Consider the following 22,922-nt stretch of genomic DNA (forward strand, 5'->3'; position numbering starts at 1 on the left):
TTGGTTTTGCTAAACTGAATAAACTAATCCAAAAATATGTTGCTCTTATTGTTACTGTGGGACTTTGCTTTTTCTGTGTGTGAAATTAGGTGGATAAATCCTAAGGAATTCAAGAACTTAAGAACTCTGCAATATAAATTCAGCATTCTTTTTTTATGTTAATGCATAAACCTTCCTCTTCACTGTGATCCAATCTGGATGTTTAAAATTAAATTCCTATCTATTAGGAAATACTTTTTTTTTCATAAGCACTTCATAGAAGTTAATATTTCTTCTTTCTCGGTTGCAGTTTTTTGTTGTCTTGATTACACTGGTATGATTTTCTCATACGTCCCAGGAGTAAAATGTCTGCTTTTTTGTAACTGTAAAATAAAAGAAATATAACTTGGTATTGCAAGGTAAAAGATGTTTGAAGTGAGATGCCTACATAACCCTCCTTCCTCTTGGCTCTACTTAAAAATGCAGTCTCTATTGGTCATCAGTGATAAACATACATTTCTTCTCACAGAAAATAAAACTGGCATCATCATAAAGTTTCTTAAAATTCTCCTTGGCTCAGATCTTAGTATGGTCTCAGCCCTCAGGTGCCTCACAGTATTATGTTTTTCTCTGAAACATAGGGTTAGGGCTGCATCTATACTGCAGAATTAATCCAGTATGCCACCTCTTTAACTGCCATGGCTCAATGCTATGGGATTCTGGGGTTTGTAGTTTTGTGAGATATTTAGCCTTCTCTATCAGAGACCTCTGGTGTCACAACAAACTATAAATCCCAGGCTTCCATAAGATGGAACTATGACAGTTTTAGTGGTGTCAAACTGCATTAATTCTGCAGCATGGCACAGCCTAAGTGTATCTTATTTCTCCAGACATGCATTTCTGTTCTACTTCTGTTGTAATTTACAAATGTTTACAGCATTTCCTGGGACTTGCCAAGTAAAGTCCAAAGAGACCAATCATTCATTTAATCCTTCATATTGAAAGAAACCTTGCATTCCATTATAATGTTTTAACAACAACTAATAATGGATTGTTGTTGCATTTCATAAGTAGAGTGGGCCCTTGGTATCTGCTGGGCTTTAGTTCCAGGACCTCCCATGGAGAACAAAATCTGTGGCTACTAAACTCCCATTAAATGCAATGATGTAGTAAAATGCTACCCCTTGTATAAAATGGCAAAATCAAGCTTTGCTTTTTGAATTTTTTAAAAAATATATGTTTTCAAGCCATAGGTGGCTGACTGTACAAAACCTGTCACAAATGGGCCTGAATCCTACTGCTTTGTCCTAATTGGAGTAGGCCCATTGACTCAGTTGTTGAAGGGTGAGAAGACTTAAATTAATCCCAGTGAGTTTACTCTAGTTGGGACTATTGTTAGGATTCAAGCCATTATAGTTGACATTATTCTACTAAAGTTAATGTTTCATAGAATCATCATTGAGAGAGACCACAAGAGCCATCCAGTCCAGTGCCCTGCCAAGCAGGAATGAACAATCAAAGCAATCCTGACAGATGGCCATCCAGCCTCTCTTTAAAAACCTTCCAGGAAAGAAACTCCACCACAGCAAATTCAAAATATTTAACCATCATTTGGATTTTTTTTAAAAAAAACTGAAGATTGAACAAGATTTTTTAACAATCATATCCCCACCCCTACTCATACTTCTGATGGCAGAGCCCAAAGTCAGAAATGAGCTCCAGGTTGTTTCCTGGTTTTGGGGACAGTGCCCAGCTCAGTCTGCCAAGCCTATGTACTTAACAAAACTAGTAACTGTCCAATCTATTTAATGAGCCATCTCCCCTGATCCTTGGGAAGGTGTCCCAGGGCCATGGAATATTATGGACATTCTTCTGTAACTGTATTTGGCAGGAAAAAGCTGCGGCCACATTGTCATGGTGGAAACCTTAGCTGTCAATTCCCCTCAGATAAATAGGGAATAAAAATGTGTCTAGGAGCAGATCATGCAAGATTTGGACCCAAGGAACAAGGTTCCTTTTGTTCCCCAACCTACCCCCCCCCCCCAATCCAGCAATACACTACAGCAGCTCCAGGGCAGGTGTGCTAAAAAGGCTTAATCTGCCCTGACGCTATTGTCACCCTACCTATACCAGTCTGGCAAGATTCAGTATGGTTCATCTGCCACCAGGGTTGTTCCCAACTAATGTCTGCAGAATTGCTCTCCCTGAGTTTTTTTAATAAAATAATAATAAATAATAAAATATTTATTTGTATCCCGCCTCTTCCTTCCGGGAACTAATAGAGTTAAAATAAACTTTTGATAATTGGGAAGTGAGCCATAATTGGCAATGGAACCAGCATGGTGTAATGGCTTGAGTGTTGGACTGCAACACTGGAGACCAAGATTCAAATCTCCACTTGGTCATGGAAACCACTGGGTGACCTTAGGCAAGTCACACTCTCTCAGCCTCAGAGGAAGGCAAAGATTCCCTCTGAACACAATCAGCCTTGTTGTTTTTGTGTGCCTTCAAGTCATTTTTGACTTATGCAATGCTAAGGTGATCCTATCATAATTTCTTGGCAAGTCTTAAACATTTTTCCAGTCTTGCCAAGAAAACATGATAGGATCACCTTAGTGTTGCATAAGTCAAAAATGACTTGAAGGCACACGACAACAACAAGGCTGTGTTCATGGAATTGTGACTTCCTCTGATTTATTCCCAATCATGTACACATAGTGTTAGGAGTATAGTACTTACCACCTTTGTTACAATGTAGATTGTGATTAAAATGCTGTAGCCAAGCAATCCAGAAACTACTGTCACAGAGATCCAAAGATACGGATAGACAACTGGGCACGGCTCTGTGTCTGAAATACATTGTTTCCCAATCATTATTTTCAGGATGATAAAACAAGTCTTAAAATTTTCTCCAGTTTTGCTAATCATAAGATCATGATATCCTCTGCAGCCCCAAAGTAAAAATCTTTGAAGCCATTAAACCAAGATAAGCAGTTTTTATTTTTCTGATACAGGTACTTTGGCTTATTGGGGAAATGATCCTCTATATTGGAGGTGAACAATGTGAGGAGTGGTTAAAGGCATTCAAATTGCTAATTTTAAAAAATACAATCTCCCATTTAACAAAAGGTTAAAACAACATTTAATTGAAATGAAAAGCAAAGGGATATTTCACATTTGAATACAATGAACATGAAAGAATATTTCCACCTCCTCATTTGGTATTTGCAAAGCCACATTTGAGTCTTGGACTCTCCCTGATCATATAATGAAAGTTTACTGTGTTTAAAAAAAGAAAAGAAAAACCCAAACAAACCTTTGGATGCTACTTGGCCTTATTTGGTGAATGTATATATTGGTTTTCCCTTACATGGTGATCTTCTTGTATGATACCTAAACCTTACGATAGTTTCTTTTAAGCTAAAAGTTAATATCAGGAATGTGTGAAAGGTTTTACAATGTGACTTCCAGGAGCCAGATTAATTAAATAGCTATAGCCACAGGTGAGCATAGCATTTGTTGTGTGTGTATGTGCCTCAAAGTCCCCTATTGACTTATGGCGAGCCTATTATTTTCATAGGGTTTTTTAAAGCAAGGAATACTAAGAGGTGGTTTTGCCAGTTCCTTCCTCTGAAAGCGACATTTGCTACAGCATCTCAATTACACAATCTGTAAAACTGCTGGCAAAACACAGGCCTTTGGAAATTCTCTGTGCCTCTTTCTAATCTAATTAGGCATACTTTTGAATAGATAGTCTAGTACCAAAGGGGGAACTGTATCTTGTGCACGATGGTGATCATACAATTCCCCATCCCACCCCACCCAATGTTCAGCTCACCACAAAACAGTAAGCCTTGGAAAAAGGCAACTCTTAACCTCTACTATAGGGAAGCATTTTACAGTTGAGTTATAGCTGAGAGAAGTTCAAAGTCAGTTTACAACAGAAGTCCCTGCAGGTTTATTACAATCACCTCATAGTTGAAGATGGTAAAAACTGCAGGCAAATTAGCTAAATCCTGAGGTTGTAACATCCGAACTGGTTGTCTATCCTGGTACTGAAGCCGTACCCTCCAACATTTCACCGATGAAAACCAGGACAAATGTGGCCATGCAACATCAAAGTGTGGTCAAGGTGGAAACATTTTTAGTGAGGAAAAACACACAACCTAGGAGATGCTGCAGCAGTTTGCTTTTGCTTGAGCCTGGTGGGAAGGACAAGCCTCTGCCTCTGCCTCTGCCTCTGCCTCTCCTCTCTCTGCTCTTGAGTTAATACAGTCCAAACTACTTTTGCACTTTGAACTCAGTTTGCAGCAAATAAGGTGAGGACAATGGGGAGAAGTAATAGGAGGAGGTTACTATGGAGATTAGCATACCGGCTTTTATTCTTGTGTTTGGCATGAGATGTAAATGCACAGAGATGGATTCTATCACACAGTTCTGTCCCCAAGAAAATGGAATTTTCCAGTTCTTTAAAAGGTCTGGGAGAAGCCTGGTCAGGTACGAGAAAGGTACTGCTCAGGGATGGAGCTGTGCGATAGAATCTATTCCTGCTTGTTCGTTGGTTGTGTGACAAGATAGATAGGTAGGTAGGTAGGTAGGTAGGTAGGTAGGTAGGTAGGTAGGTAGATAGATAGATAGATAGATAGATAGATAGATAGATAGACAGATAATCAAAGAATCAGCTGAAACCACTCATAAGATTTTTTTTAACTCACCAACAACATAAAGCTGGGTCCAACTTGATATGACTGAGTAGTACGGTGGAGGATAAATCCATTCCATCTGGCACATGTACAGTCCAGCATCAATGGACTTTAAGCCCCAAAGGGTAACATTGACACTCTCCCTGCCAGGATGGACCTGACACTGGATGCCATCCTCCTTTGTGCTGAATGGGTTGCCATCCTCAGTAGGAAGGGATGATGCACAGATCTCAATGGACTCATTGCCTCTCTGTTTCAGTAAAGTTATTCTGAGTTTCTTTGCATCCCCAGCATTTTTTAATTCACATGGGAAGTTAACAGGCCCTTGACTTTTTGCCACTATGAATGCTGGCTGAGTCATTTCCATGACTGCAGAAAAAGAGAAGGGAAATCCAGAGCATCATGATAACTAAACATGTCCAAGACAAATACAGTATGTCTTCACCATAGGAAAACAAGAATTATGAGTTTCTTGGTAAGGATGGGCAAATGTCATGTGTGGTTGTATCAACATTTCTTGAGTGGGGCTCCTTCCAGCAAGGTGGTTCTGCCCCAGTTCTGTACAGGTTTACTTGTCCCCTGGCACATACAGAGAAATCTGGGCAGACTTTCCAATGTTCACAATTTCAGTACACCTTTTAAATTTATGCATTTTTATATGCATGCACCCACTAACTAAAACATTTTTGTGTCAAAGTTTGAACATTTTACATTTTAAACTACAGCTTCTAGAATGCTGTAAATTGTAGTTAAAATAGTAAATTTTGCAGGAACTGGTTCCAAGTATTGCTGTACAACTTGGAACTGTACACAATTTTCTTCATGCATGGTTCTAAGGGATGCATATTGTTGGAAACTTTATTTCATGCAATGTATTACAAGTGTGGCGATACAGTGGGCCCTTGGTATCTGCTGGGGTTTAATTCCAGGACCTCCCATAGATAGCAAAATCCATGGATGTTCAAATTGCATTAAATACAGTGACATAATAAACTGGTATCCCTTATATAAAATGGCAAAATCAAGCTTTGAGTTTTGGAATTCATATTTTTTTAGTATTTTCCAGCTGTTGATAGTTGAATCCATGGATAAAGAATCCACGGATATGGAGAGCCAACAGTATATAGAGTTCCAACAAGAAATTGTGTACAGTTTCAGGGCAAATTCAGTCCATCTTCAGTAAAATTAAAAAAAACTTGATTAAATGGATTTCTTATCCCTGTCTGTTTTTCAGTTAATGTATTCTTTTCAAGTAAAACCATGCACATTTCCAGCATAGATTCATTAGGTTTACCAAATGTTCTAAGCATCAGAGACTGTTGTTTTTTTAAAAACTACTGTAGTTGCTAAACTCTTGTGGTAATAAAAATATAGCACACCCACAAACATATAACATAGTAATATCCCCACAAACTGATTTTGAAATCAAATATTCATATATAAACACTAGAAGAGATTATTGATGCAAAAAATAACAATAAAAACCTGTATTGCTCTATGGTTTTCCATGCAGAATAATCTCCCTCTGTTGCCTCTCTTGTTTTTTGGATTGTAGCAGTCAGGTACCTGTCATCATCTCTAGATACAGATTCATTAAAGAGTTCCTCTTCCTCCTACTATCACTACTGCTGAGACTGTCAGAAGGAAAGGAGGCAGCAGCCCTTCCACTGTACTTAGATCCAGCTTCTTGACCTGTAATCAAGAGTCTAGAGCCTGAGTTGGTTGGTATTTTGTTGTGTTGTTGTTGTTGTTGTATGCCTTCAAGTCATTTCCAACTTATGATGGCCCCAAATAGAAACTATCACAGGGTTTTCTTGGCAAGATTTGTTCAGAGAGGGGTTGCCTTTGCCATCCTCTCAGGTTGAGAGTGTGACTTACCCAAGGTGGATTTCCATGGCCAAGTGGGAACTCTGGTCTCCAGAGTCTTAGTCCAACAATCAAACCACTACAACATGCTGACTGTTTTTCCTTCCCAACCCCCTTTTTTTAAAAAAAATTGTGTCATTTTTTTAAAGATTATAACCCTGAAGGCAGGCAATTTCTTATTTCTGATCCTTTTAACCCATTCTGAAAACTTCTTTTTACTGGATAGCAAATTAGAAAAATGCTTAAAGTAAGTGCATAATAGAATATAACCTCTTTGGGGCGAGGAGATACCCTCCCATATTTGAAAAAATACCATGTTTGCAGTTAGAAATAATAGTAACAACATCAAGAAGATCATCAGCAGCAACAACATCAACAACAACACAATAATAATAGGCCCATTTCCAATGTATTTCTCATCTCTCATTTTGATTACTATTCTGCACAGGGGAAAAAATTTCACCTTTAGACCTCTCTTGAGAACCCACCTTTGGAGAGGCCAGCCACTATGCTGGAAAAGAGAACAGTGAGGAAAAGTCCCATCATCTCACAGTCAGACGTCAGGTAGATGCTCAGTGCTTTCTTAGACCAAGGCAAGCTGGAAAGAAGTATTTTGACCTTCAGGAGAATGGAGTAGATCCTTTTTCCAGATTACAGGCTCTTGGTGCGAAACAGAGCACTGGAGACAATGCAGATTGTGTGCGTGTACAAGAGAGAGTATGAGTGAATAAGGAAGCAGAGAAGGAGAGACCTACAGCACACCTGTAAAGGTAGTCTTTGTTATGATGATGTGAGAGAGGAAGCTGTGGGTTGGCTTAAGGCATGTACAAACCACAGTGAGCAAAGCAACCATTTCATCTAAAAGAAAAATTACTCAAATTGAAAGGTGTCATCAACTTAAATACTGTAGTATGCGAGAGGAGACAGTCCACTTTTGTTCAGTTCTTTCTGTATTTTCCATTGTGGAAACAGGAAGTGTATATTGTATAGATGAACAGTTTAATTACCACACCCATCCCTTCATCTGAACCCTTAGCCACATTCCCTTTACATTTCTCTGCACGCATGTGTTTTTTGCCTCTAGAGATAATGCTAATAGCTACCATGACAAACATTCAACCAAGTCCCTACATTATTCAGGTTCTGGCACTGAGGAACCATTTTGGGTATAAGTACCTTACAAATAGGTGTACCACATTAACATTGGCAGTACTTAGGATCCAAGGATGAGTGAGAATAAGGAGACACTTTGATTGGTCTTGGAGATCAGAGAAATGGGGCATTTCATGTTGCAATCCTATTACCTTATGGTGAAAAATATAAGTTTATACATCAAGATATTTAAAGAAACTTATTTCTTCATATCGGTTTACCTGTTATCCAGAGTTTAGGGAACTAGAATCCACTTCCTTCGATGCAGCCATATCAAGAGATAGGTGGATTTCCATTCCATTCTGCTTCATGTATCCATTCTAATAATTTACAGTAGTCATCATGTTAGTTCCCAGTGGTGACAGCCAGGACCACTGGTAGAACTCATTGACACAAAATATGTGAGTAAATGTCTGGTTCAAAGACAAGTGCATACTCCCACCATCTTGCCATGTTCAGGACATTGTAGATATTAGCTGAAGGTAATTTCAACTATTTTAACAATATAATTCCAAATTGAAAACAGAAAACTTTTCTTTAATTCCTTATGAGATTTGGCACGGTTAAATTACTTCTGGGCACAACTGAGTCATCAGCTGATATCCGTTAACTATTTTGATTTATTGGTTTATATTTTTGGCCAAACTAAGCACTATTTTTATATTGGTAAGCCAGGATAAAAATTAATAAATAAAATAAACAATTTTGATTACTTTAACTATAAACACACACACACACATAAACTTGCATTTTATTGAATATTTCAAGATTGCAAGCCAGATTTATGATCTTGTAACTTTTTAACATTCATATTTATGGTCATTAATGACCACATGTGCCCCCAAGAACCTACTTCTGAAGCCAGGCAGCCCCCCAGCCGAAGGGCTTCCAGGCCCCTGCAGATCAGTGTGCTAGGAAATGATGACTACAGTGAACTCCCAGTTGTGGGGAGTGTTGAGACAAGCAGGACTTCCACAGCTGCCCATCTCAATGTGACCCACAACTGGGACAGCACTGCTATTGTTATTTCCCAGCACCACGATCTGCAGCATCTCAGAAAAAACCCTGCTGGTATAAAAGATGAATGCTGTTTGGAATACAACACATTTTTGCAGGGTGGCATCAGCAGAAGTGAGAGCCAGTGTGGTGTAGTGATTTGGGCATTGGACATTCAAATGCTCATTTTGACACTCAAGATGAGTGTTTGAATCCCTTGCTTGGCCATGGAAAGCCATTGGGTGATCTTGAGCAAGTCACACTCTCTCAGCCTCAGAGAAAGGCAAAGACAAACCTCCTCTGAACAAATCTTACCAAGAAAACCCTGTGATGGGCTTACCTTGTTGCTGTTGCTGGTGCTGCTGCTGTTGTGTATCTTCAAGTCATTTCCAACCCTAAGGCATACCTATCACAGAGTTTTCTTGGCAAGATTTGTTGAAAGCAGTGTTGCCTTTGCCTTCATCTGAGACTGAGGGAATTTGACTTGCCCAAGGTCACCCAGTGGGTTTCCATGTGTTACCCAAAATGCCAGAGTCCTGGAGGACACCCACAACAATATTTAATATGGGAAATTTTATTAGCTCACTTAAAGCTGCTGAGAGGGCCTTGGGCATCTAAAAGCAGGGGTAGAACTTGTGTATACTGGTTCTGAGAAACAGAACACCAGAATTCAAGGTTCAAATGTAGTTTTATTTATAACAGCAAAGGGGAAATCAACTTTTACACAAACATACACATTCACACACACACATACAAGAACTACTGAAATAAATGTGGTACCAGATAATGATTTTTAGAATTACAAAGAGTGAAATTGCTCCTAATTCCAGAAGCAGAGGTTCTTAATTGATCTATCCTTGGCAGTGCTCTTGAGCTTTCCCCCATGCTGAGCCAGCAGGCTCTCCAAATATGGTCCTTATATGACCTGGCTAGTTTTGAGCACTGGAAGAGCCCATTCAGCTTCATGGCTAAAATATCCCTTTAGATGTCAGACTGATATCAAAAAGAGGGGATACGGACAGAGGCTAGATCTTGGGAAAACACAAGGCCAAGTACAGATTCAAACCCTGGTGTCCAGAATCATAGTCCAGTGCCCAAACCTTTACACCATGTTGGCTCAGGGTTGCTTTATGGTTGCCATAAGTCAGAAAGAACTTGAAGGCACACAATAACAACAGTAGCAGTAGAAGTAGATACAACAGTAGAACTCTGTTTTTGTAACTACATCTGATGTTTATGATCGTTGTTATTTGCTATGTATTTTTTACATATTGTATTATTATAAGTTGTTATTTTATAATTTTTGCTGCTTTTGATTTTAGATTGCACACCGTAGGCAGGTTTTATCTGTATCTTGGTTGATGACTATGTAAAGCGCTGTGTAAACGTACGGCGCTATATTAATAATAATAATAATAATAATAGCAACAATAGAGTTTTGAAAACTAAATGTCTAGGGCCATGGTTAACATATATTCTCTAACATCAGTTCAAGGAGTTATGCTTTGTAGTTTCTTCATAACTTGAAGCAAGTATGTTTCACACACATCCATAACCTTGCAGCTGAACTCCTTCCTAGACACTATCATGAGCCATTTTTATGATTTTAGAGCAGGGGTGGGAATCATGCTGCCCTCCAGGTGTTGTTGGACTGCAAATCCCAACATTCTTTATAATGCTAGATAACGCTGATAGAATTTGCTTCATAACATCAGGGTAGTCCCTGAAAGTAACTTTTCAAACCTCTGGCCATGAGTTAAAGAGTTTACATATTGGAATTTTCTACAAAAAGATATGAAATGAGAGAATGCTGTTTCACACTGAGCAATGCCCACCACAAAGGTCATTAACCAGGTGTTCTCCGTCACAGGATATGGTTCAACAGGACATTCTCACCACATTGGCTTCCACTTATTCCCTGCTGTTCTACTTCTAATGAAAAGCACATTCGTACATTTTTGGCACACCTAGGGATCTACCATTGCTGATATTTCTGTTTGGTAGACACCACACACACACACGTTTCTCTTTTAATGGGATCTCCATCGCTGATTATAAAAACCTTGTCATTTTCTTCACAAACATCCACAGCCGGTTATGGAGGGCACACTTCATCCCTCCAAGTCATACTGAAACAGTTCAGTGTGTGCAGCTCACGTGTGTTACTGACATTGTCACCACATCATTCTATTGTGTCAGCATAGAGAATGATAAGCCAGCAAGATTTCTCCAAGTCTTGAACTGGCTTTTTCCAACTGCAAAGAAGATATTTGGGTTTGTTTGTTTGTTTGTTTTTTAAGTGCCCTAGCCTTTTTAAATTGACCCAAAAGATGTAGTCTAGTCTCCTATATACTAAATAGTCCATCTTGTTTACTAGTAGCAAATTGCTAGTACCAATCAGAGTAGACCCACTAAATCAATGAGATTTGGCAATTGATACAATGGGGACCCTTTTGTACTATACAGATATAACTCCATGATTCCATGTCAATTGCCACAGCAACATTCTATGAAATCCTGGAATTGGCAGTTGAAGGAGTAGTTTTTTAGGATCCTCAGCTAGTAAGCTCCTTTTGTGCCTCTGAACAAACTACAAATCCAAGGAGGATTAAATAGGATGGAGCCAGGGCAGGGAAAGTGGAATAGTATGGCTATAATTATAAGGACCTTAGGTCTACTGTAGTTGGGAACAGTAAATGGAGGTAGTCCTCAGTTTTCCAAACTGAGTAAGGCAGTTCTTGGTATTGTGTTAGAGAGTAAAAAGTTACTGCTGTGAATGATTGGCCTAAAACCTTAGACATGTTAAAGAAAAATCAACAGTTCAAATACCTCACTGAGCATATATCCGCACTGCAGAATTGAAGCAGTTTGATACCACTTTAACTGTCATGACTCCGTCCTGTGGAATCCTGGGTTTTGTAGTTTAGTTAGATATTCAGTCTGGTCTGTGAGATCGCTTTGGTGCCCCGCTAAACTACAAATTCCAGGAGTCCACAGGACAGTGAAAATGGTACCAAGCTGCTTTAATTCTGCAGTGTGGCTACACCCAGAATCAATGACTAAAGTAAGCTGATAAGTAATCCCTTATCTATAAGATGTAGAGCCTTATATTTTTTTTATAAAAAAGTGGTCAAGTTTAGCAATTTGACAAAGGCGGTTTTGCCTTTGCTTGTAGTGTGCTATTATTATTATCATTAAGCTTTATTTATAAAGCGCTGTAAATTTACACAGCACTGTACATATGATCAGTTAAAAATAGAATAAAATAAAATTACCCTGTCTATGGTGTACATTTTACAAAAATAATTAAACATAATACATATGTATATGTAAAAATGTTTTTACATTTTTATTTCCTTAACAATACCTTCAAAAGAGAAGCTTTTACAATATGTCCTGGCTTGACTGTGCTCTGTCTTCTTTCTCTTTCACTAGTCTCCAGAAAGTCTGTGTGAAGACCCAAAGGAAATCAGGGAGTTAATAGGCAAGACAATAAGTAGCTGGGTCCTAGAGTGCACATAGAAGTAGAAACCATGCACAGATAGCTTTCTTTCCAGATAGACATGAGCATCACATGTTGTGTACCTTCAAGTCATTCCTGACTTCTGGCAACCCTGAGGCAAAACTATTATGGGTTTTCTTGGCAAGATTTGTCCAGAGGAGGTTTGCCATTGCCTTCTTCTGAGGCTGAGAGCATGTGATTTGCCGAAGGTCAGCCAGTGGGTTTCATGTCTGAACTGAATTCGAACCCTGGTCTCCAGAGTTATAGTCCAAAACTAGACCACTACGCCACACAGGCTATCCAGAATTACTGCTGATATTTAGAGAAAGCACCTATAAAACTGTTTCTGCTGACTGATCAAATGTCATTCCATGCTGATCTTTGTGTGTACCTATACACATCCTCAACCTCAGTTCAAATCTTCTGATAGGTAGTACCATTTATGGGTGGAAATTAGATCTGTGGTTTTAAATAGTATTATTGAATATATGGATTTATTGGTGGCAACAAGTTGGTAACAGAATCTATTTCCTAAGGGGTCAAAGTCAGTCCAGTATTTGTAACAACGGGCTTGATGTGTCTCAAAGTTTAAGTTATACTTAAGTTATACTTAAACTAATTAGATGAACATTTCTGTTCCAAAGAAGCCACAGGCTTGAAAGAAGATTGTAATGACATCTAGTTGAACAGAGTTGGGGGCCTCATTGCAGTCATAAACCCAAATCACTCATGATTCCTAGCTGCAGAAAGGACAGCAATTCTGTTTAGATGAGCATGGTTATGTTCTCCCATCAGACATTCTCACTCCCTGTTTGGGAGGAGGTCTCCATAGCCCTTCCGCATGTAGAATTATGGCTGCAGGTCTTTTGGCTTTACAGTTACCAGGCTGTTGGGTGGATCAAGATTAAAGCCACAATGGTTGTAATGGGGACAGTGAATATTTGATGCATATTTTACTCCCCTCCTCTTCGTCCCCCCCACCCCAGCTCTCTTCTGAGGAAAGTCTGGCTAAACAACAGAATGGCTGGTCCAAAACCACCTATGAAACCATGGTTCAGGGAGGACTAGAACCCAGACCTCCCACATTCTAGTCCAATACTCTGACTGCTAAACCACAGCACCTCACTAAGGGTTCTTACATGGGACAACAGTCCCAGTCATTCTGTACACAGAAGAAGAAGTTGCCTGCGGTATGAACACCTGGGAGGCTGCTAGAGTTTGGTTCCAGGACCTCCCCCCCCCCCTCATGGATACCATAATCTGTGGGTGCTCAAGTCCCATCAAATATAACAGCATAGTGAAATGGTGTCCCTTATATAAAATAGGAAAATTAAGGTCTTGGGATTTATATATTTTTACATATTTTGAGCTGTGCATAGTTGAATCCAAGGATAAAGAATCCATGGATATGGAAGGCCAACTGTATTGATTTAAAGCTAAACAATGCCTGCAATTAGAAACTGATCTGCTACTTACACACCAGCACGTGAAATAGGGCTGGCATCCAATTTACTGTCAGCAAAGTTTTCATATCTCTCAAATAAAAATTACCACCTCCTCAAGTACAGGAAACCATTATCTTGTTTTATCAAATCAACAAGAGGGCTTCATCATCATTTTTTTTTTAATCTCATTAACCTTCTGGGTTTCGCCGCACAGTTTCAGAAGAAGAAAAGCAGTTTGCACAGCAGAACCTTTTGTGAGCTTCCAAGAACAAAGCAAATAACTGTATACCATGCTCCAAATATAGAAACAGCCACCGGTTCTGTGGCATTTTAAAGATTAACAAGTCTTTCAATTGCCACAGGGGCTGCTGGTTGATTTTGATACAACAGGTTAATAGTTCCCCTTTTGGAAATTCTGAAATATAAAGACACCAATTTTTTCTTTGAAATGCTAATTTTGCCACAGGTTGATTGCATGGCCCCAGGAGATTTTATACATCTGTATATGTATATAGCTGAAAGGAAGGTTTATAATAATCCTTAAAGCAAGGGTGCAAGTGCCATCAGTCCTAACCAATGGTGAGGAATGCTGGGGCCTGTAGTCCAACAGCAAGTTGAGGGCTGCCTGATCCTTACCTCTGATTTAAACTGACTCCTTGTAATCTCCATTTAGTAAGTTACTGCACATCTTTCTACTCTTTCAGGCATAGTTGCCTGGATATTCATTCAGTTTATTGTGCATGTAATCATAGACTAAATGTCTGATGCAGAAAGTCATTCAGGTAAGCAAACTATCTTGTCTCCAAATATAAATCAATGGGATCCATCTTTAGAATTGTAATTTATTTCTGTCTGGTTGCACAGCTGGGCCATTGAGTATTCCTGGATTTTGACCTCCAAACCCCAAGCGATCACGGGGCATTAAAGCCTGGTGAGAATGCACATTCATTTCCACCATGAAGTAATCAAGATGGGGCAAATTTGTTGAGGTAATAGAGCAAATATTTGCTCACTGACTCTAAACTTGGAAACCATTTGCTGAGGCTGGGCAGTGACTGAGCTGAGTACACACATATCACTTAGAGTGGATGTTTTCTGTGATGCTGTTCTTTTACAAGCATCATCAATTTGTCAACCCCAGAAAATTGTTCTTTTGCCATAAATTGATTGATTGTGACAGTCACTGAGAGCAATTTGTGACAAAAATATAAATGAAGGATGGTGCATTGAAAGTAGATCTTTCCCATTTTAAAAGCAACACACTTCTAGTCACAAAACAATGTCAGTTCAGCTGCTATTATATCCAGTGACTCATCATTTAGATTAGTGATGTTCTTAGCAGAAAAATTGTGTGCTTTCTAGAAAATGACTGTGGATAGGTTTTCTAGAAAGAAATGTTCTGTCCAGCATTTCCATTACATGGTAGAGAGCCTTTGTGGTTGTTTGTGGCAGTTGTGATATTGGCAGTCACACGGTGGCAGTGATTTCTTCTCTTCCCCGTCTTCCCTCCCCTTTGCCTTTCCCAAGGAGGCATGATTCCCTTTATTTCTTTTTTCTATCTATTTTCTTCATTATTTTAAAACTCCCATTGCAGTAGCAGAGCTCATTACCAGCTCATTACAAAATGATGGGGAGACAGACTGAAAAAGATAGTGCCTTATAGGGAGCATCATTACTTGTAATAAGTCAATTCCAAGCTCTGCCCTTTGATTCAATGACTTGAGACCTGTTTGTGCAAAAACAATCAGGACTAGGTACATCTCAGAGAGAACCACGACAGAAAATTTCATTGTCGGTTCTTTCCAGAGGTTGCACAAAGTGAAGTTTTGTTTTTCTACCCATTTTATCACAGTTTAGAGAACCAATCACCCATACCTTAACTTTGTTTTTAAATCCATCATGCTGAGTAACATTGAGGTTCTCTACATCTGATTCTGTCAATGACCAACATAGCCCACCAACCTCCTTCAACCAAGTGATCTCTAAACTAACATTCTCTTGAGTTTATCATGGATCAGATATCACTGAAGGAGTGTGTGGTGGATGTTTATTTATATATGACTCTTAGATTTATAACCTCCTTTCTTCCGATAAACTCCAAGCAATTTATATAGTCTTTCCTCCTATCCCCACCTACAGAATTTACTCTTAGTCCTGTGAGGCAGATTTCCCTAATATGGAAATAAGCGTCTCTTCATTTTAACTACAATGCTAGCATACACTTTTAAATCATGGCAAAGCATTTCGGGTTTCACGTTCTTGAGCATTCCTGAATAACGGCAAGCACCACTAAGGCTTGACCCTTCCAAAGGGCAGTTTTAAGCCACTTTGAGTCCCTGTTTGGTGAGGAAATGTAGGATGGATCATCATCATCATCATCATCATGGCATACATTTGATTGTAGAACCTGAAGGGGATGATCTGCTTCATATATCAAATCCTGCCAATCGCATAATGTTCTTAAAGGCAACTGTCTTCTGTACAGTATGCGAAGGTATCTTGCAGCATCTTTGAGACAGTGAGCAAAAGAAATTGGACTGTAAGCTTTTGTAGACTTGGGGGCTGTGCAGACCGGCACATTGTGCCAGCCTGTACGTGTGGTGAGGGGCATTCGCATGCTCAAAGCCTTTACCACACTGTTCAACTGCCATTATAGCATGTGCCCATCCAGACGGTGTGTGCCATAATGACGCATGCCAGGCGCAGCACCCAAATGGCGCTGTGCAGAAGGGGCGTTGTGTCAAAAAGTAGGTTTTCATTTGCAGTTTTTCACTTTCAGAGGGGTCCTGTGCCCCTAACCCCAGTGAATATGGAGGACCCACTGTACAATAAAATGTAAAACAATTAAAATAATCTAAAAACAGTATACAATTACATTAAAATATACAAAAATTCTAAAGCATGACCTGATTCTCTTCCCAGTGCTGAAATGAAGTTTAACTACCAGTGCAGTTGGCTGTTGTATGTGGAAAGTCAGGAACATACAGTACCAACAATGGTTTTTGGAAATCAAGATTGAGAAAGTTCAAGCTAACAAATTATCATTATCTCACAGCTTCACAACTGTACCAGGTGCTACTGACTGGAGTTTTGGACTATCAGTGATTCAGATTCAAGCCAAGCAACTAGGAATCAGTGAGATATCATCAGATAAGAGGTCTTGGTCCAAGTCACTAGGGTTGATGTCACCCGCTGAGGTAACTCATGGTATCAACCCCACATTGACCTCCTCCCATACCACACCGTACAAAATCCTTAGTTATGTTCTTGTACTGTGGTATTTGTAAATTATAATTCCCATATATTACTGAATGTAATGGTAATAGTTGTGACATAAATGCCCAACATAATTAAATATATACCTTTGAATTACAATACCATAAGCACAGAATAAATGTGTTTCATGTGGTTAAAGTGAAAATTTGGTAAACTGTGATGTTTTTAAAGATTTTTTTAAAAAATTAAAAATTAAACATTTTAAAAATTAAAATTTGAAATTTTATTTTAAAAAAAACTGGGCCCTTGCCTTTCTCCTCCCACTGAGCCTCACCCCATTCACCCCATCTCTTCAGCATTTTAAATAGATACAAGTGAATGGCATAGCCCATTTCTGCCAAAATACAGATGGCTGAGGAGCAGTGATGCCACTCCCCCTTAGGGTGTCACCTGGTGCATCTGAACCCCCTCTCATCCCCTAGTAACATCACTGGTCCAAGTAGTGCCACTTCATGTAATTTTGCTACTGGAATCCTATCTATGGCAATTTCATTCAGATATTTTGTCAACATGTTTGGAATTGTTCTGGAAACATCTTCCACCTCTGGAATCCCAGCTGGCTTATTTTCCCAGGGGCGCTGAATCTCTGTTTGCAGGCCTTAAAATTTCATAATCTATGTCCTCTATTTTTCTCTAATTCTGCTGTCCCTTGGGATTCTCACATCTATAATCTAAACTTCATCTTTTTCAACTGCAGCTTGGTCTGGCATGCTTATTACTTTTATTATTACTACTATTATGATTAGCCCCATCAACGTACATGGTGCGACATAGAATAAAACAATAAGAAACACATCTCTGACAATGACATACAATCTAATTTTAAAAATCACATACAAGGAGAGGAGAGGAGAGGAGAGGAGAGGAGAGGAGAGGAGAGGAGAGGAGAGGAGAGGAGAGGAGAGGCATAGGGACACATACTTTGGATATACAACATCACAAAAACAAAACTAGAACTACCATATATACTCTACTATGTCGAGAAATTTATGCCCCAAATTTTGCCCCTAAAATCTTGGGTAGACTTATATACGGGTCAATACATAAGTATTGCTTAGAAGGGTCCTAAAGCAAGCAGGCCTGATGCCTTAGTCTCCATTGAACATCAGTTCCTTCCCCCTCCAGTCCGTTTTGCAAGCCTTTGCTTCCTATCAGAAATACTCCCCATTTAAAAGCACTGGCGTCTCCCTTTGCTCTGTTTTGCAAGACTTTGCTTCCTATCTGGAAATCTCCCCATTTAAATCCACTTGCTTCTCTCTCTGGTCCCTTTTGTAAGACCTGGCTTCCTATGGAAACAACTCTCCATTTAAAACCATTTGCTTCCCTTTCTCAATCCAATGTTAAAACCTCTCCTCCAGCACCTGGGAATTGGTTGGGAGAAGTCCAGAGAAGGAGAAGGAGGGATGAAAGTGGTATTTCCCCCTTTCCATCCTTCTTTATAGCCCCCTAAGTTTTTCCCTCGACTTATCCATGGGCCATATCAAAACCCAGGATTTTGACCCTGAAACCTTCCCTTGACTTATACATGAGGTCAACTTGTACAAGAGTATATACGGTAGTTTTCAAAAGCTTTTAAATACAGAAAAGTTTTCAAGTGAGATTCAAAAGCAATAATTGACATTTCATGATCTTTCTGCCTCCTTTTTCATTTTAATTCCCCTCCCCAATTTACAATATTTACAGTGTTTCTGGTTTTACAAAAGATAAACATGTTAGTGACTTTAAACAACAACATTTAAAATTGCAAAATGTTATCAAGAATAGATAGAGCTGAAAACATCAGCATCAAGGTGGGTAAGAACATTTGGAAATCCCTAAGAAACAAGCAATTCGAGTGAGCCCTTGGTATCCACTGGAGGTTGGACTGGATGACCCTTGCAGTCTCTTCCAACTCTATGATTCTATAACTTCAACTCTGGAGATAAGGGTTTCAATCCCCACTCAGTCATGGAAACCCACTGGGTGACCTTGGGCAAGTCACATTCTCTCAGACGAAAGCAAAGGCAAACCCCCTCTGAAAAAAACATTGCCAAGAAAAACCCATAATAAGGTCTCCTTAGGTTCAAATTGGAAGAAGTGAAGACACACAACAACAACAACAACACTATAGATTGCAGTTTTTTTTTTCCATAAATGTAATGTACAACTGTCACCAATAGATGGCAAACACTAGCTACACAATAACCTTGCTCAGAGTCATGTACGAATATTGGGACATTATGGCAATAGAAACTTGCATAATCCAAGCCATTTTACTTACTGGGGCCATTTCGCATTGCATATTTATGGCATTACACAATTATTATCCCACCCTAACTACCATGTCTACCTCCTATGTAATCTTGGGATTGACAGCTTGTTCCGAGGCACCTGAGGTGAATTCTCTGAACGAGGATTGTAAATGCCTCTTCCTCTATTGCCAGTCCCAGGATGCATAGGATGCAACCATGCCAGTTAAAGTGGAATCATCATGCTGTAATTATATAGTGTCAAAGAGCACAACAGCTGTGCAGGAAGCTTCTTATTCAATTTTGGAGCCCAGATTGTAGATTTGGGCCTGGTTTGATCTTGATTGATCCAAACCCATCCTATCTCATCTGGATCCCAAACCCCAACTGTGATTCAGAAATCTGGATTACCACAACTTGCACTGGCCAAACCAAAATAACTGTAACATTTTGGTTGTTGTTGTTGTTTTCTCCACGTTTCCATAAAATTCAGAGATGTGATAGATCCTAGGCTTAACCTAGCAAAACATCAGACAAATGGTTTCCATGGGTTGTTGTTGTTGTTTTGACACCTGTAAAAGTTCCTGTTTTCAGGGGGAAACCCCAAAAGCAGTGCTTAAAACTGTTTACTGGCAGTTCATGCTGCTTTTGTGCTGGTGTTGTCTTCTAATATTGTCACACCTTCTTACAGCAGTCACAGGGTTCCCAACCTTAGAAGAAATGCCCCAAAGAAAAGAAAAGGCAGCAGGGTACCAGGCATGCTTGTAGAAGTGCTTGGAAGAAGTAGGCAGACAGAGTGGCACAGCACTGGCGTTCAGATGCTCAGTGTTTTGAGTCAGGGATGCAAGTTCAGAGCACCAGTCAGCTAAGCCTATTAAAGTTTAACTAATGATCAGACATGATGGTGACAATGAAATGATCACTTACACAAGGAGAGGGTACGTTTGCTTTATTCTTCCAGAAGATTCAATGATATAACATAAGGGCGTAGGAGTGATGAAATGATTCTTTGCCAGCAATCCAGCTGCTGAGATCCCTCTTGATGGATCTCCCCATAATGTGATCTGGTCTGGTATTGGAAATTTCCATCTTTATCAAAGGGTTTTGGTGGAAAGGCAAGAATTGAGAGCTGCTGTCTTCAGGGGATTCAGCACCCTTGTTTCCTGTCCTATAGTTTCATAATACATAAGTGTGTGTAAATAAGTATTGGGCATTGATGTAAATTTCCTATGTTTCCAGAAATCCTTGAATTGACATCTGAAAGAATGTTCTTACAAATCTCACAGAAAAAGTGAATTGTTTATTACTATATTTAAATCTGCCTTCACTTTGCCATTAGTGTACTCTTATATAACCAAGATTAACCCGAGGCCCAAATCATTAGAACTGTCAACGACAAAGGTAGGAAGCCTTTTTGTTGTTGTTGTGTGCCTTCAAGTTGTTTCTGACTTATGGTGATCCTAAGGCAAACCTATCATAAGGATTTTTTGGCAAGATTTGTTCAGAGGAAGTTTGCATCTGCCTTCCCCTGAGGCTGAGAGAGTGTCACATGCCAAATGCAGATCTACTGTTTCAAGGAATTTCAGTTTGGTTATAAGAATCATTGGACTTTCTCCCTATTCTCACCTCTGTAAAGAGCACAGAAGAGATCTGTTATACCTTAAGGTTTGATGTTGAGCGTGCTTCCAGTTTTTATTCCACAATTTCCCCAATTCCATCCAAAGTCATGAGCAAAATGTTTTTCCTTCGCTTCATTCCATGGTTACACAATAATCATTTGAGAACTTTTTAAAAGTTATGTTGATTTTTGTTAGGACCACAACAGAGGAGAAACAAAAACAACAAAATCCCAAGTGCTTTACTTTTATGAGGCCAACCAAAAGGCACAAAATTCATCATGCTAGTATTTGAAGCTTCACAGTCTTCTTCATCAAAGATCAGAAGAGAAAAGAGTTAAACCTGCATGAAATAGTCTAATAATCTCCTTCTACTTTCCTGTGATTGTCATTTAAACCCAACATCTTAAATGTACAGTAGACGCTTGTTATACGCTGGGATTTGGTTCCAAGATCCCCCATGGATAACAAAATCCGTGGATGCTCAAGTCCCATTAAATATAATGACATAGGAAAATGGTGTCCCTTATAAAAATGGAAAATCAAGGTTTGAAATTTGAAATTTATACTTTTTTTTAAACATTTTCAAACCGTGGATGCTTGAATCCATGTATAAAAAATCCGTGTATAAGAAGGGCTGACTGTACAGTAGGGCCTATCTGCTGGGGTTTGGTTCCAGGATTCCCCATGGATAACAAAATCCATGGATGCTCAAGACCCATTAAATATAACAGCAGAGCAAAATAGTGTCCCTTATATAAAATGGAAAATCAAGGTTTGCTATTTGTAATTTATACTTTTTTTGGAATATTTTCAAGCTGTGGATGCTTGAATCAACGGATAGAAAATTCGTGGATAAGGAGGGCCGACTGTATACATATATTTTATGGTATTTTGTTGACTCTTAGTATCCCAAACCCAGTATGGCCAATGGCTGGGTAATTCTAGAAGTTGTAGTCTAAAAGACTTTTCCAAGATCTGGTTTAATGCATCATCTACTTTGGCCATCAGGTGCCCTCTGTAGCCTTTTTGTTTGAGAAACAAATATTACAGTTAAAGAGAGATAAATTGCAGCACAAATCCAGAAATACAAAGCAGAACAACACAAAATAAATGAGCATATCATGTAAAACATATATCATTTTACCAGGAAAGAATTCAATACAGCTAAAGAAATATGAAGAAAAATTGAGCAACTGACATCTTTAGCGATAGAATTAATGCTGGTATCCCAAAGGGGGGAAAATCAGGGATGTCTGTGTGCTGCAACATATTTATTGTATGATTTAATAAGAATTTCTGTGCAAATGGCCTTTTGCAATTCCTCACCCTGTTTCTGGCCACACAAACTGTGGAGGGGAGGATTTCCCAGGTTTCTCTGCGATGAGCAGATATTCTCCAGCAGTTTCTCTGTGCTGGAACTCACCATTGGCAAGGGCCGAAAAGTTCTATCTTTTTTCTGAATATGTCTGTTTAAGTTGGCTATGTTTCAGTCAAAATATCTGAGATTATTGTTTAACACACACACACCCCTGACTATACACACACAGAAAATTCCTGAAGTTTGATCCCAAGTAGCCCCTTGAAGATGGCCTTAATGGCACATATGAGCCATGTTGATCTGCATGGCAGGGGGTTGGACTGGATGGCCCTTGTGGTCTCTTCCAACTCTATGATTCTATGGCCTGTTACAGACAGCCAAAATAAAGCTGCTTTGAGTCACAGTGGAGGTATGGTGTTTCAATGATGCATGCGTCCTAAGAATCCAGAAGTCACACCAAAGCCACACCCCAGACTGGAGCGTGGCTTTGGTGTGGCTTCTGGACTCTTAGGACACATGCATCATTGAAACACCATACCTCCATTGTGACTCGAAGCAGCTTTATTTTGGCTGTCTGTAACAGGCCTATGATTCTATGATCTCCTCTGACAATAAATAGACCATCTTTTGAGCATCTTGAGATGTGTCTCTTTTCTCTTCTTTGGATCTCACTCTTCAGTTTTTGCTTCTTATATAAGAAAAAGAAATATCTTGGTTCTCCTTGTCAAAAATAAAGGCTTCCTGCAAGATATTTGGAACCAACGCTAGATTACAATCAACTGTGCTGTGATCTGTGTGATATTTCCATGAGATCTAATTATTTTATCAGCCATCGGGG

General features: G+C 39.3%; 1 protein-coding gene across 1 annotated transcript; it reads right to left on the reverse strand.

Moving 5' to 3' along the window:
* Positions 1-305: 305 nt before the first annotated feature.
* CTLA4 (cytotoxic T-lymphocyte associated protein 4) lies at positions 306-7,094 on the reverse strand. The gene is made up of 4 exons (XM_089523234.1): positions 7,037-7,094; positions 4,695-5,051; positions 2,719-2,828; positions 306-362 (listed from the first exon to the last, which is right to left on the reverse strand). The coding sequence occupies exons 1-4, from the start codon at positions 7,092-7,094 to the stop codon at positions 306-308; spliced, it is 582 nt and encodes a 193-aa protein (XP_089379360.1).
* Between the last annotated feature and the right edge of the window lie 15,828 nt (positions 7,095-22,922).

Source organism: Sceloporus occidentalis, unplaced genomic scaffold (genome assembly GCF_023333645.1).
Source record: "Sceloporus occidentalis isolate IW3139 unplaced genomic scaffold, rSceOcc1.0.p SCAF_4, whole genome shotgun sequence".
Lineage (NCBI taxonomy): Eukaryota > Metazoa > Chordata > Lepidosauria > Squamata > Phrynosomatidae > Sceloporus > Sceloporus occidentalis.

Excerpts from the sequence above, each read along its gene's own strand:
- CTLA4 (XM_089523234.1), bottom strand. The coding sequence starts at position 7,094 with ATGATGGGACTTTTCCTCACTGTTCTCTTTTCCAGCATAGTGGCTGGC. Across the intron at positions 5,052-7,036 it reads AGTGGCTGGCCTCTCCAAAG|TCATGGAAATGACTCAGCCA; the intron begins GTGGGTTCTCAA and ends CTTTTTCTGCAG. Across the intron at positions 363-2,718 it reads TCTACATTGTAACAAAGGTG|TTACAAAAAAGCAGACATTT; the intron begins GTAAGTACTATA and ends TTTATTTTACAG.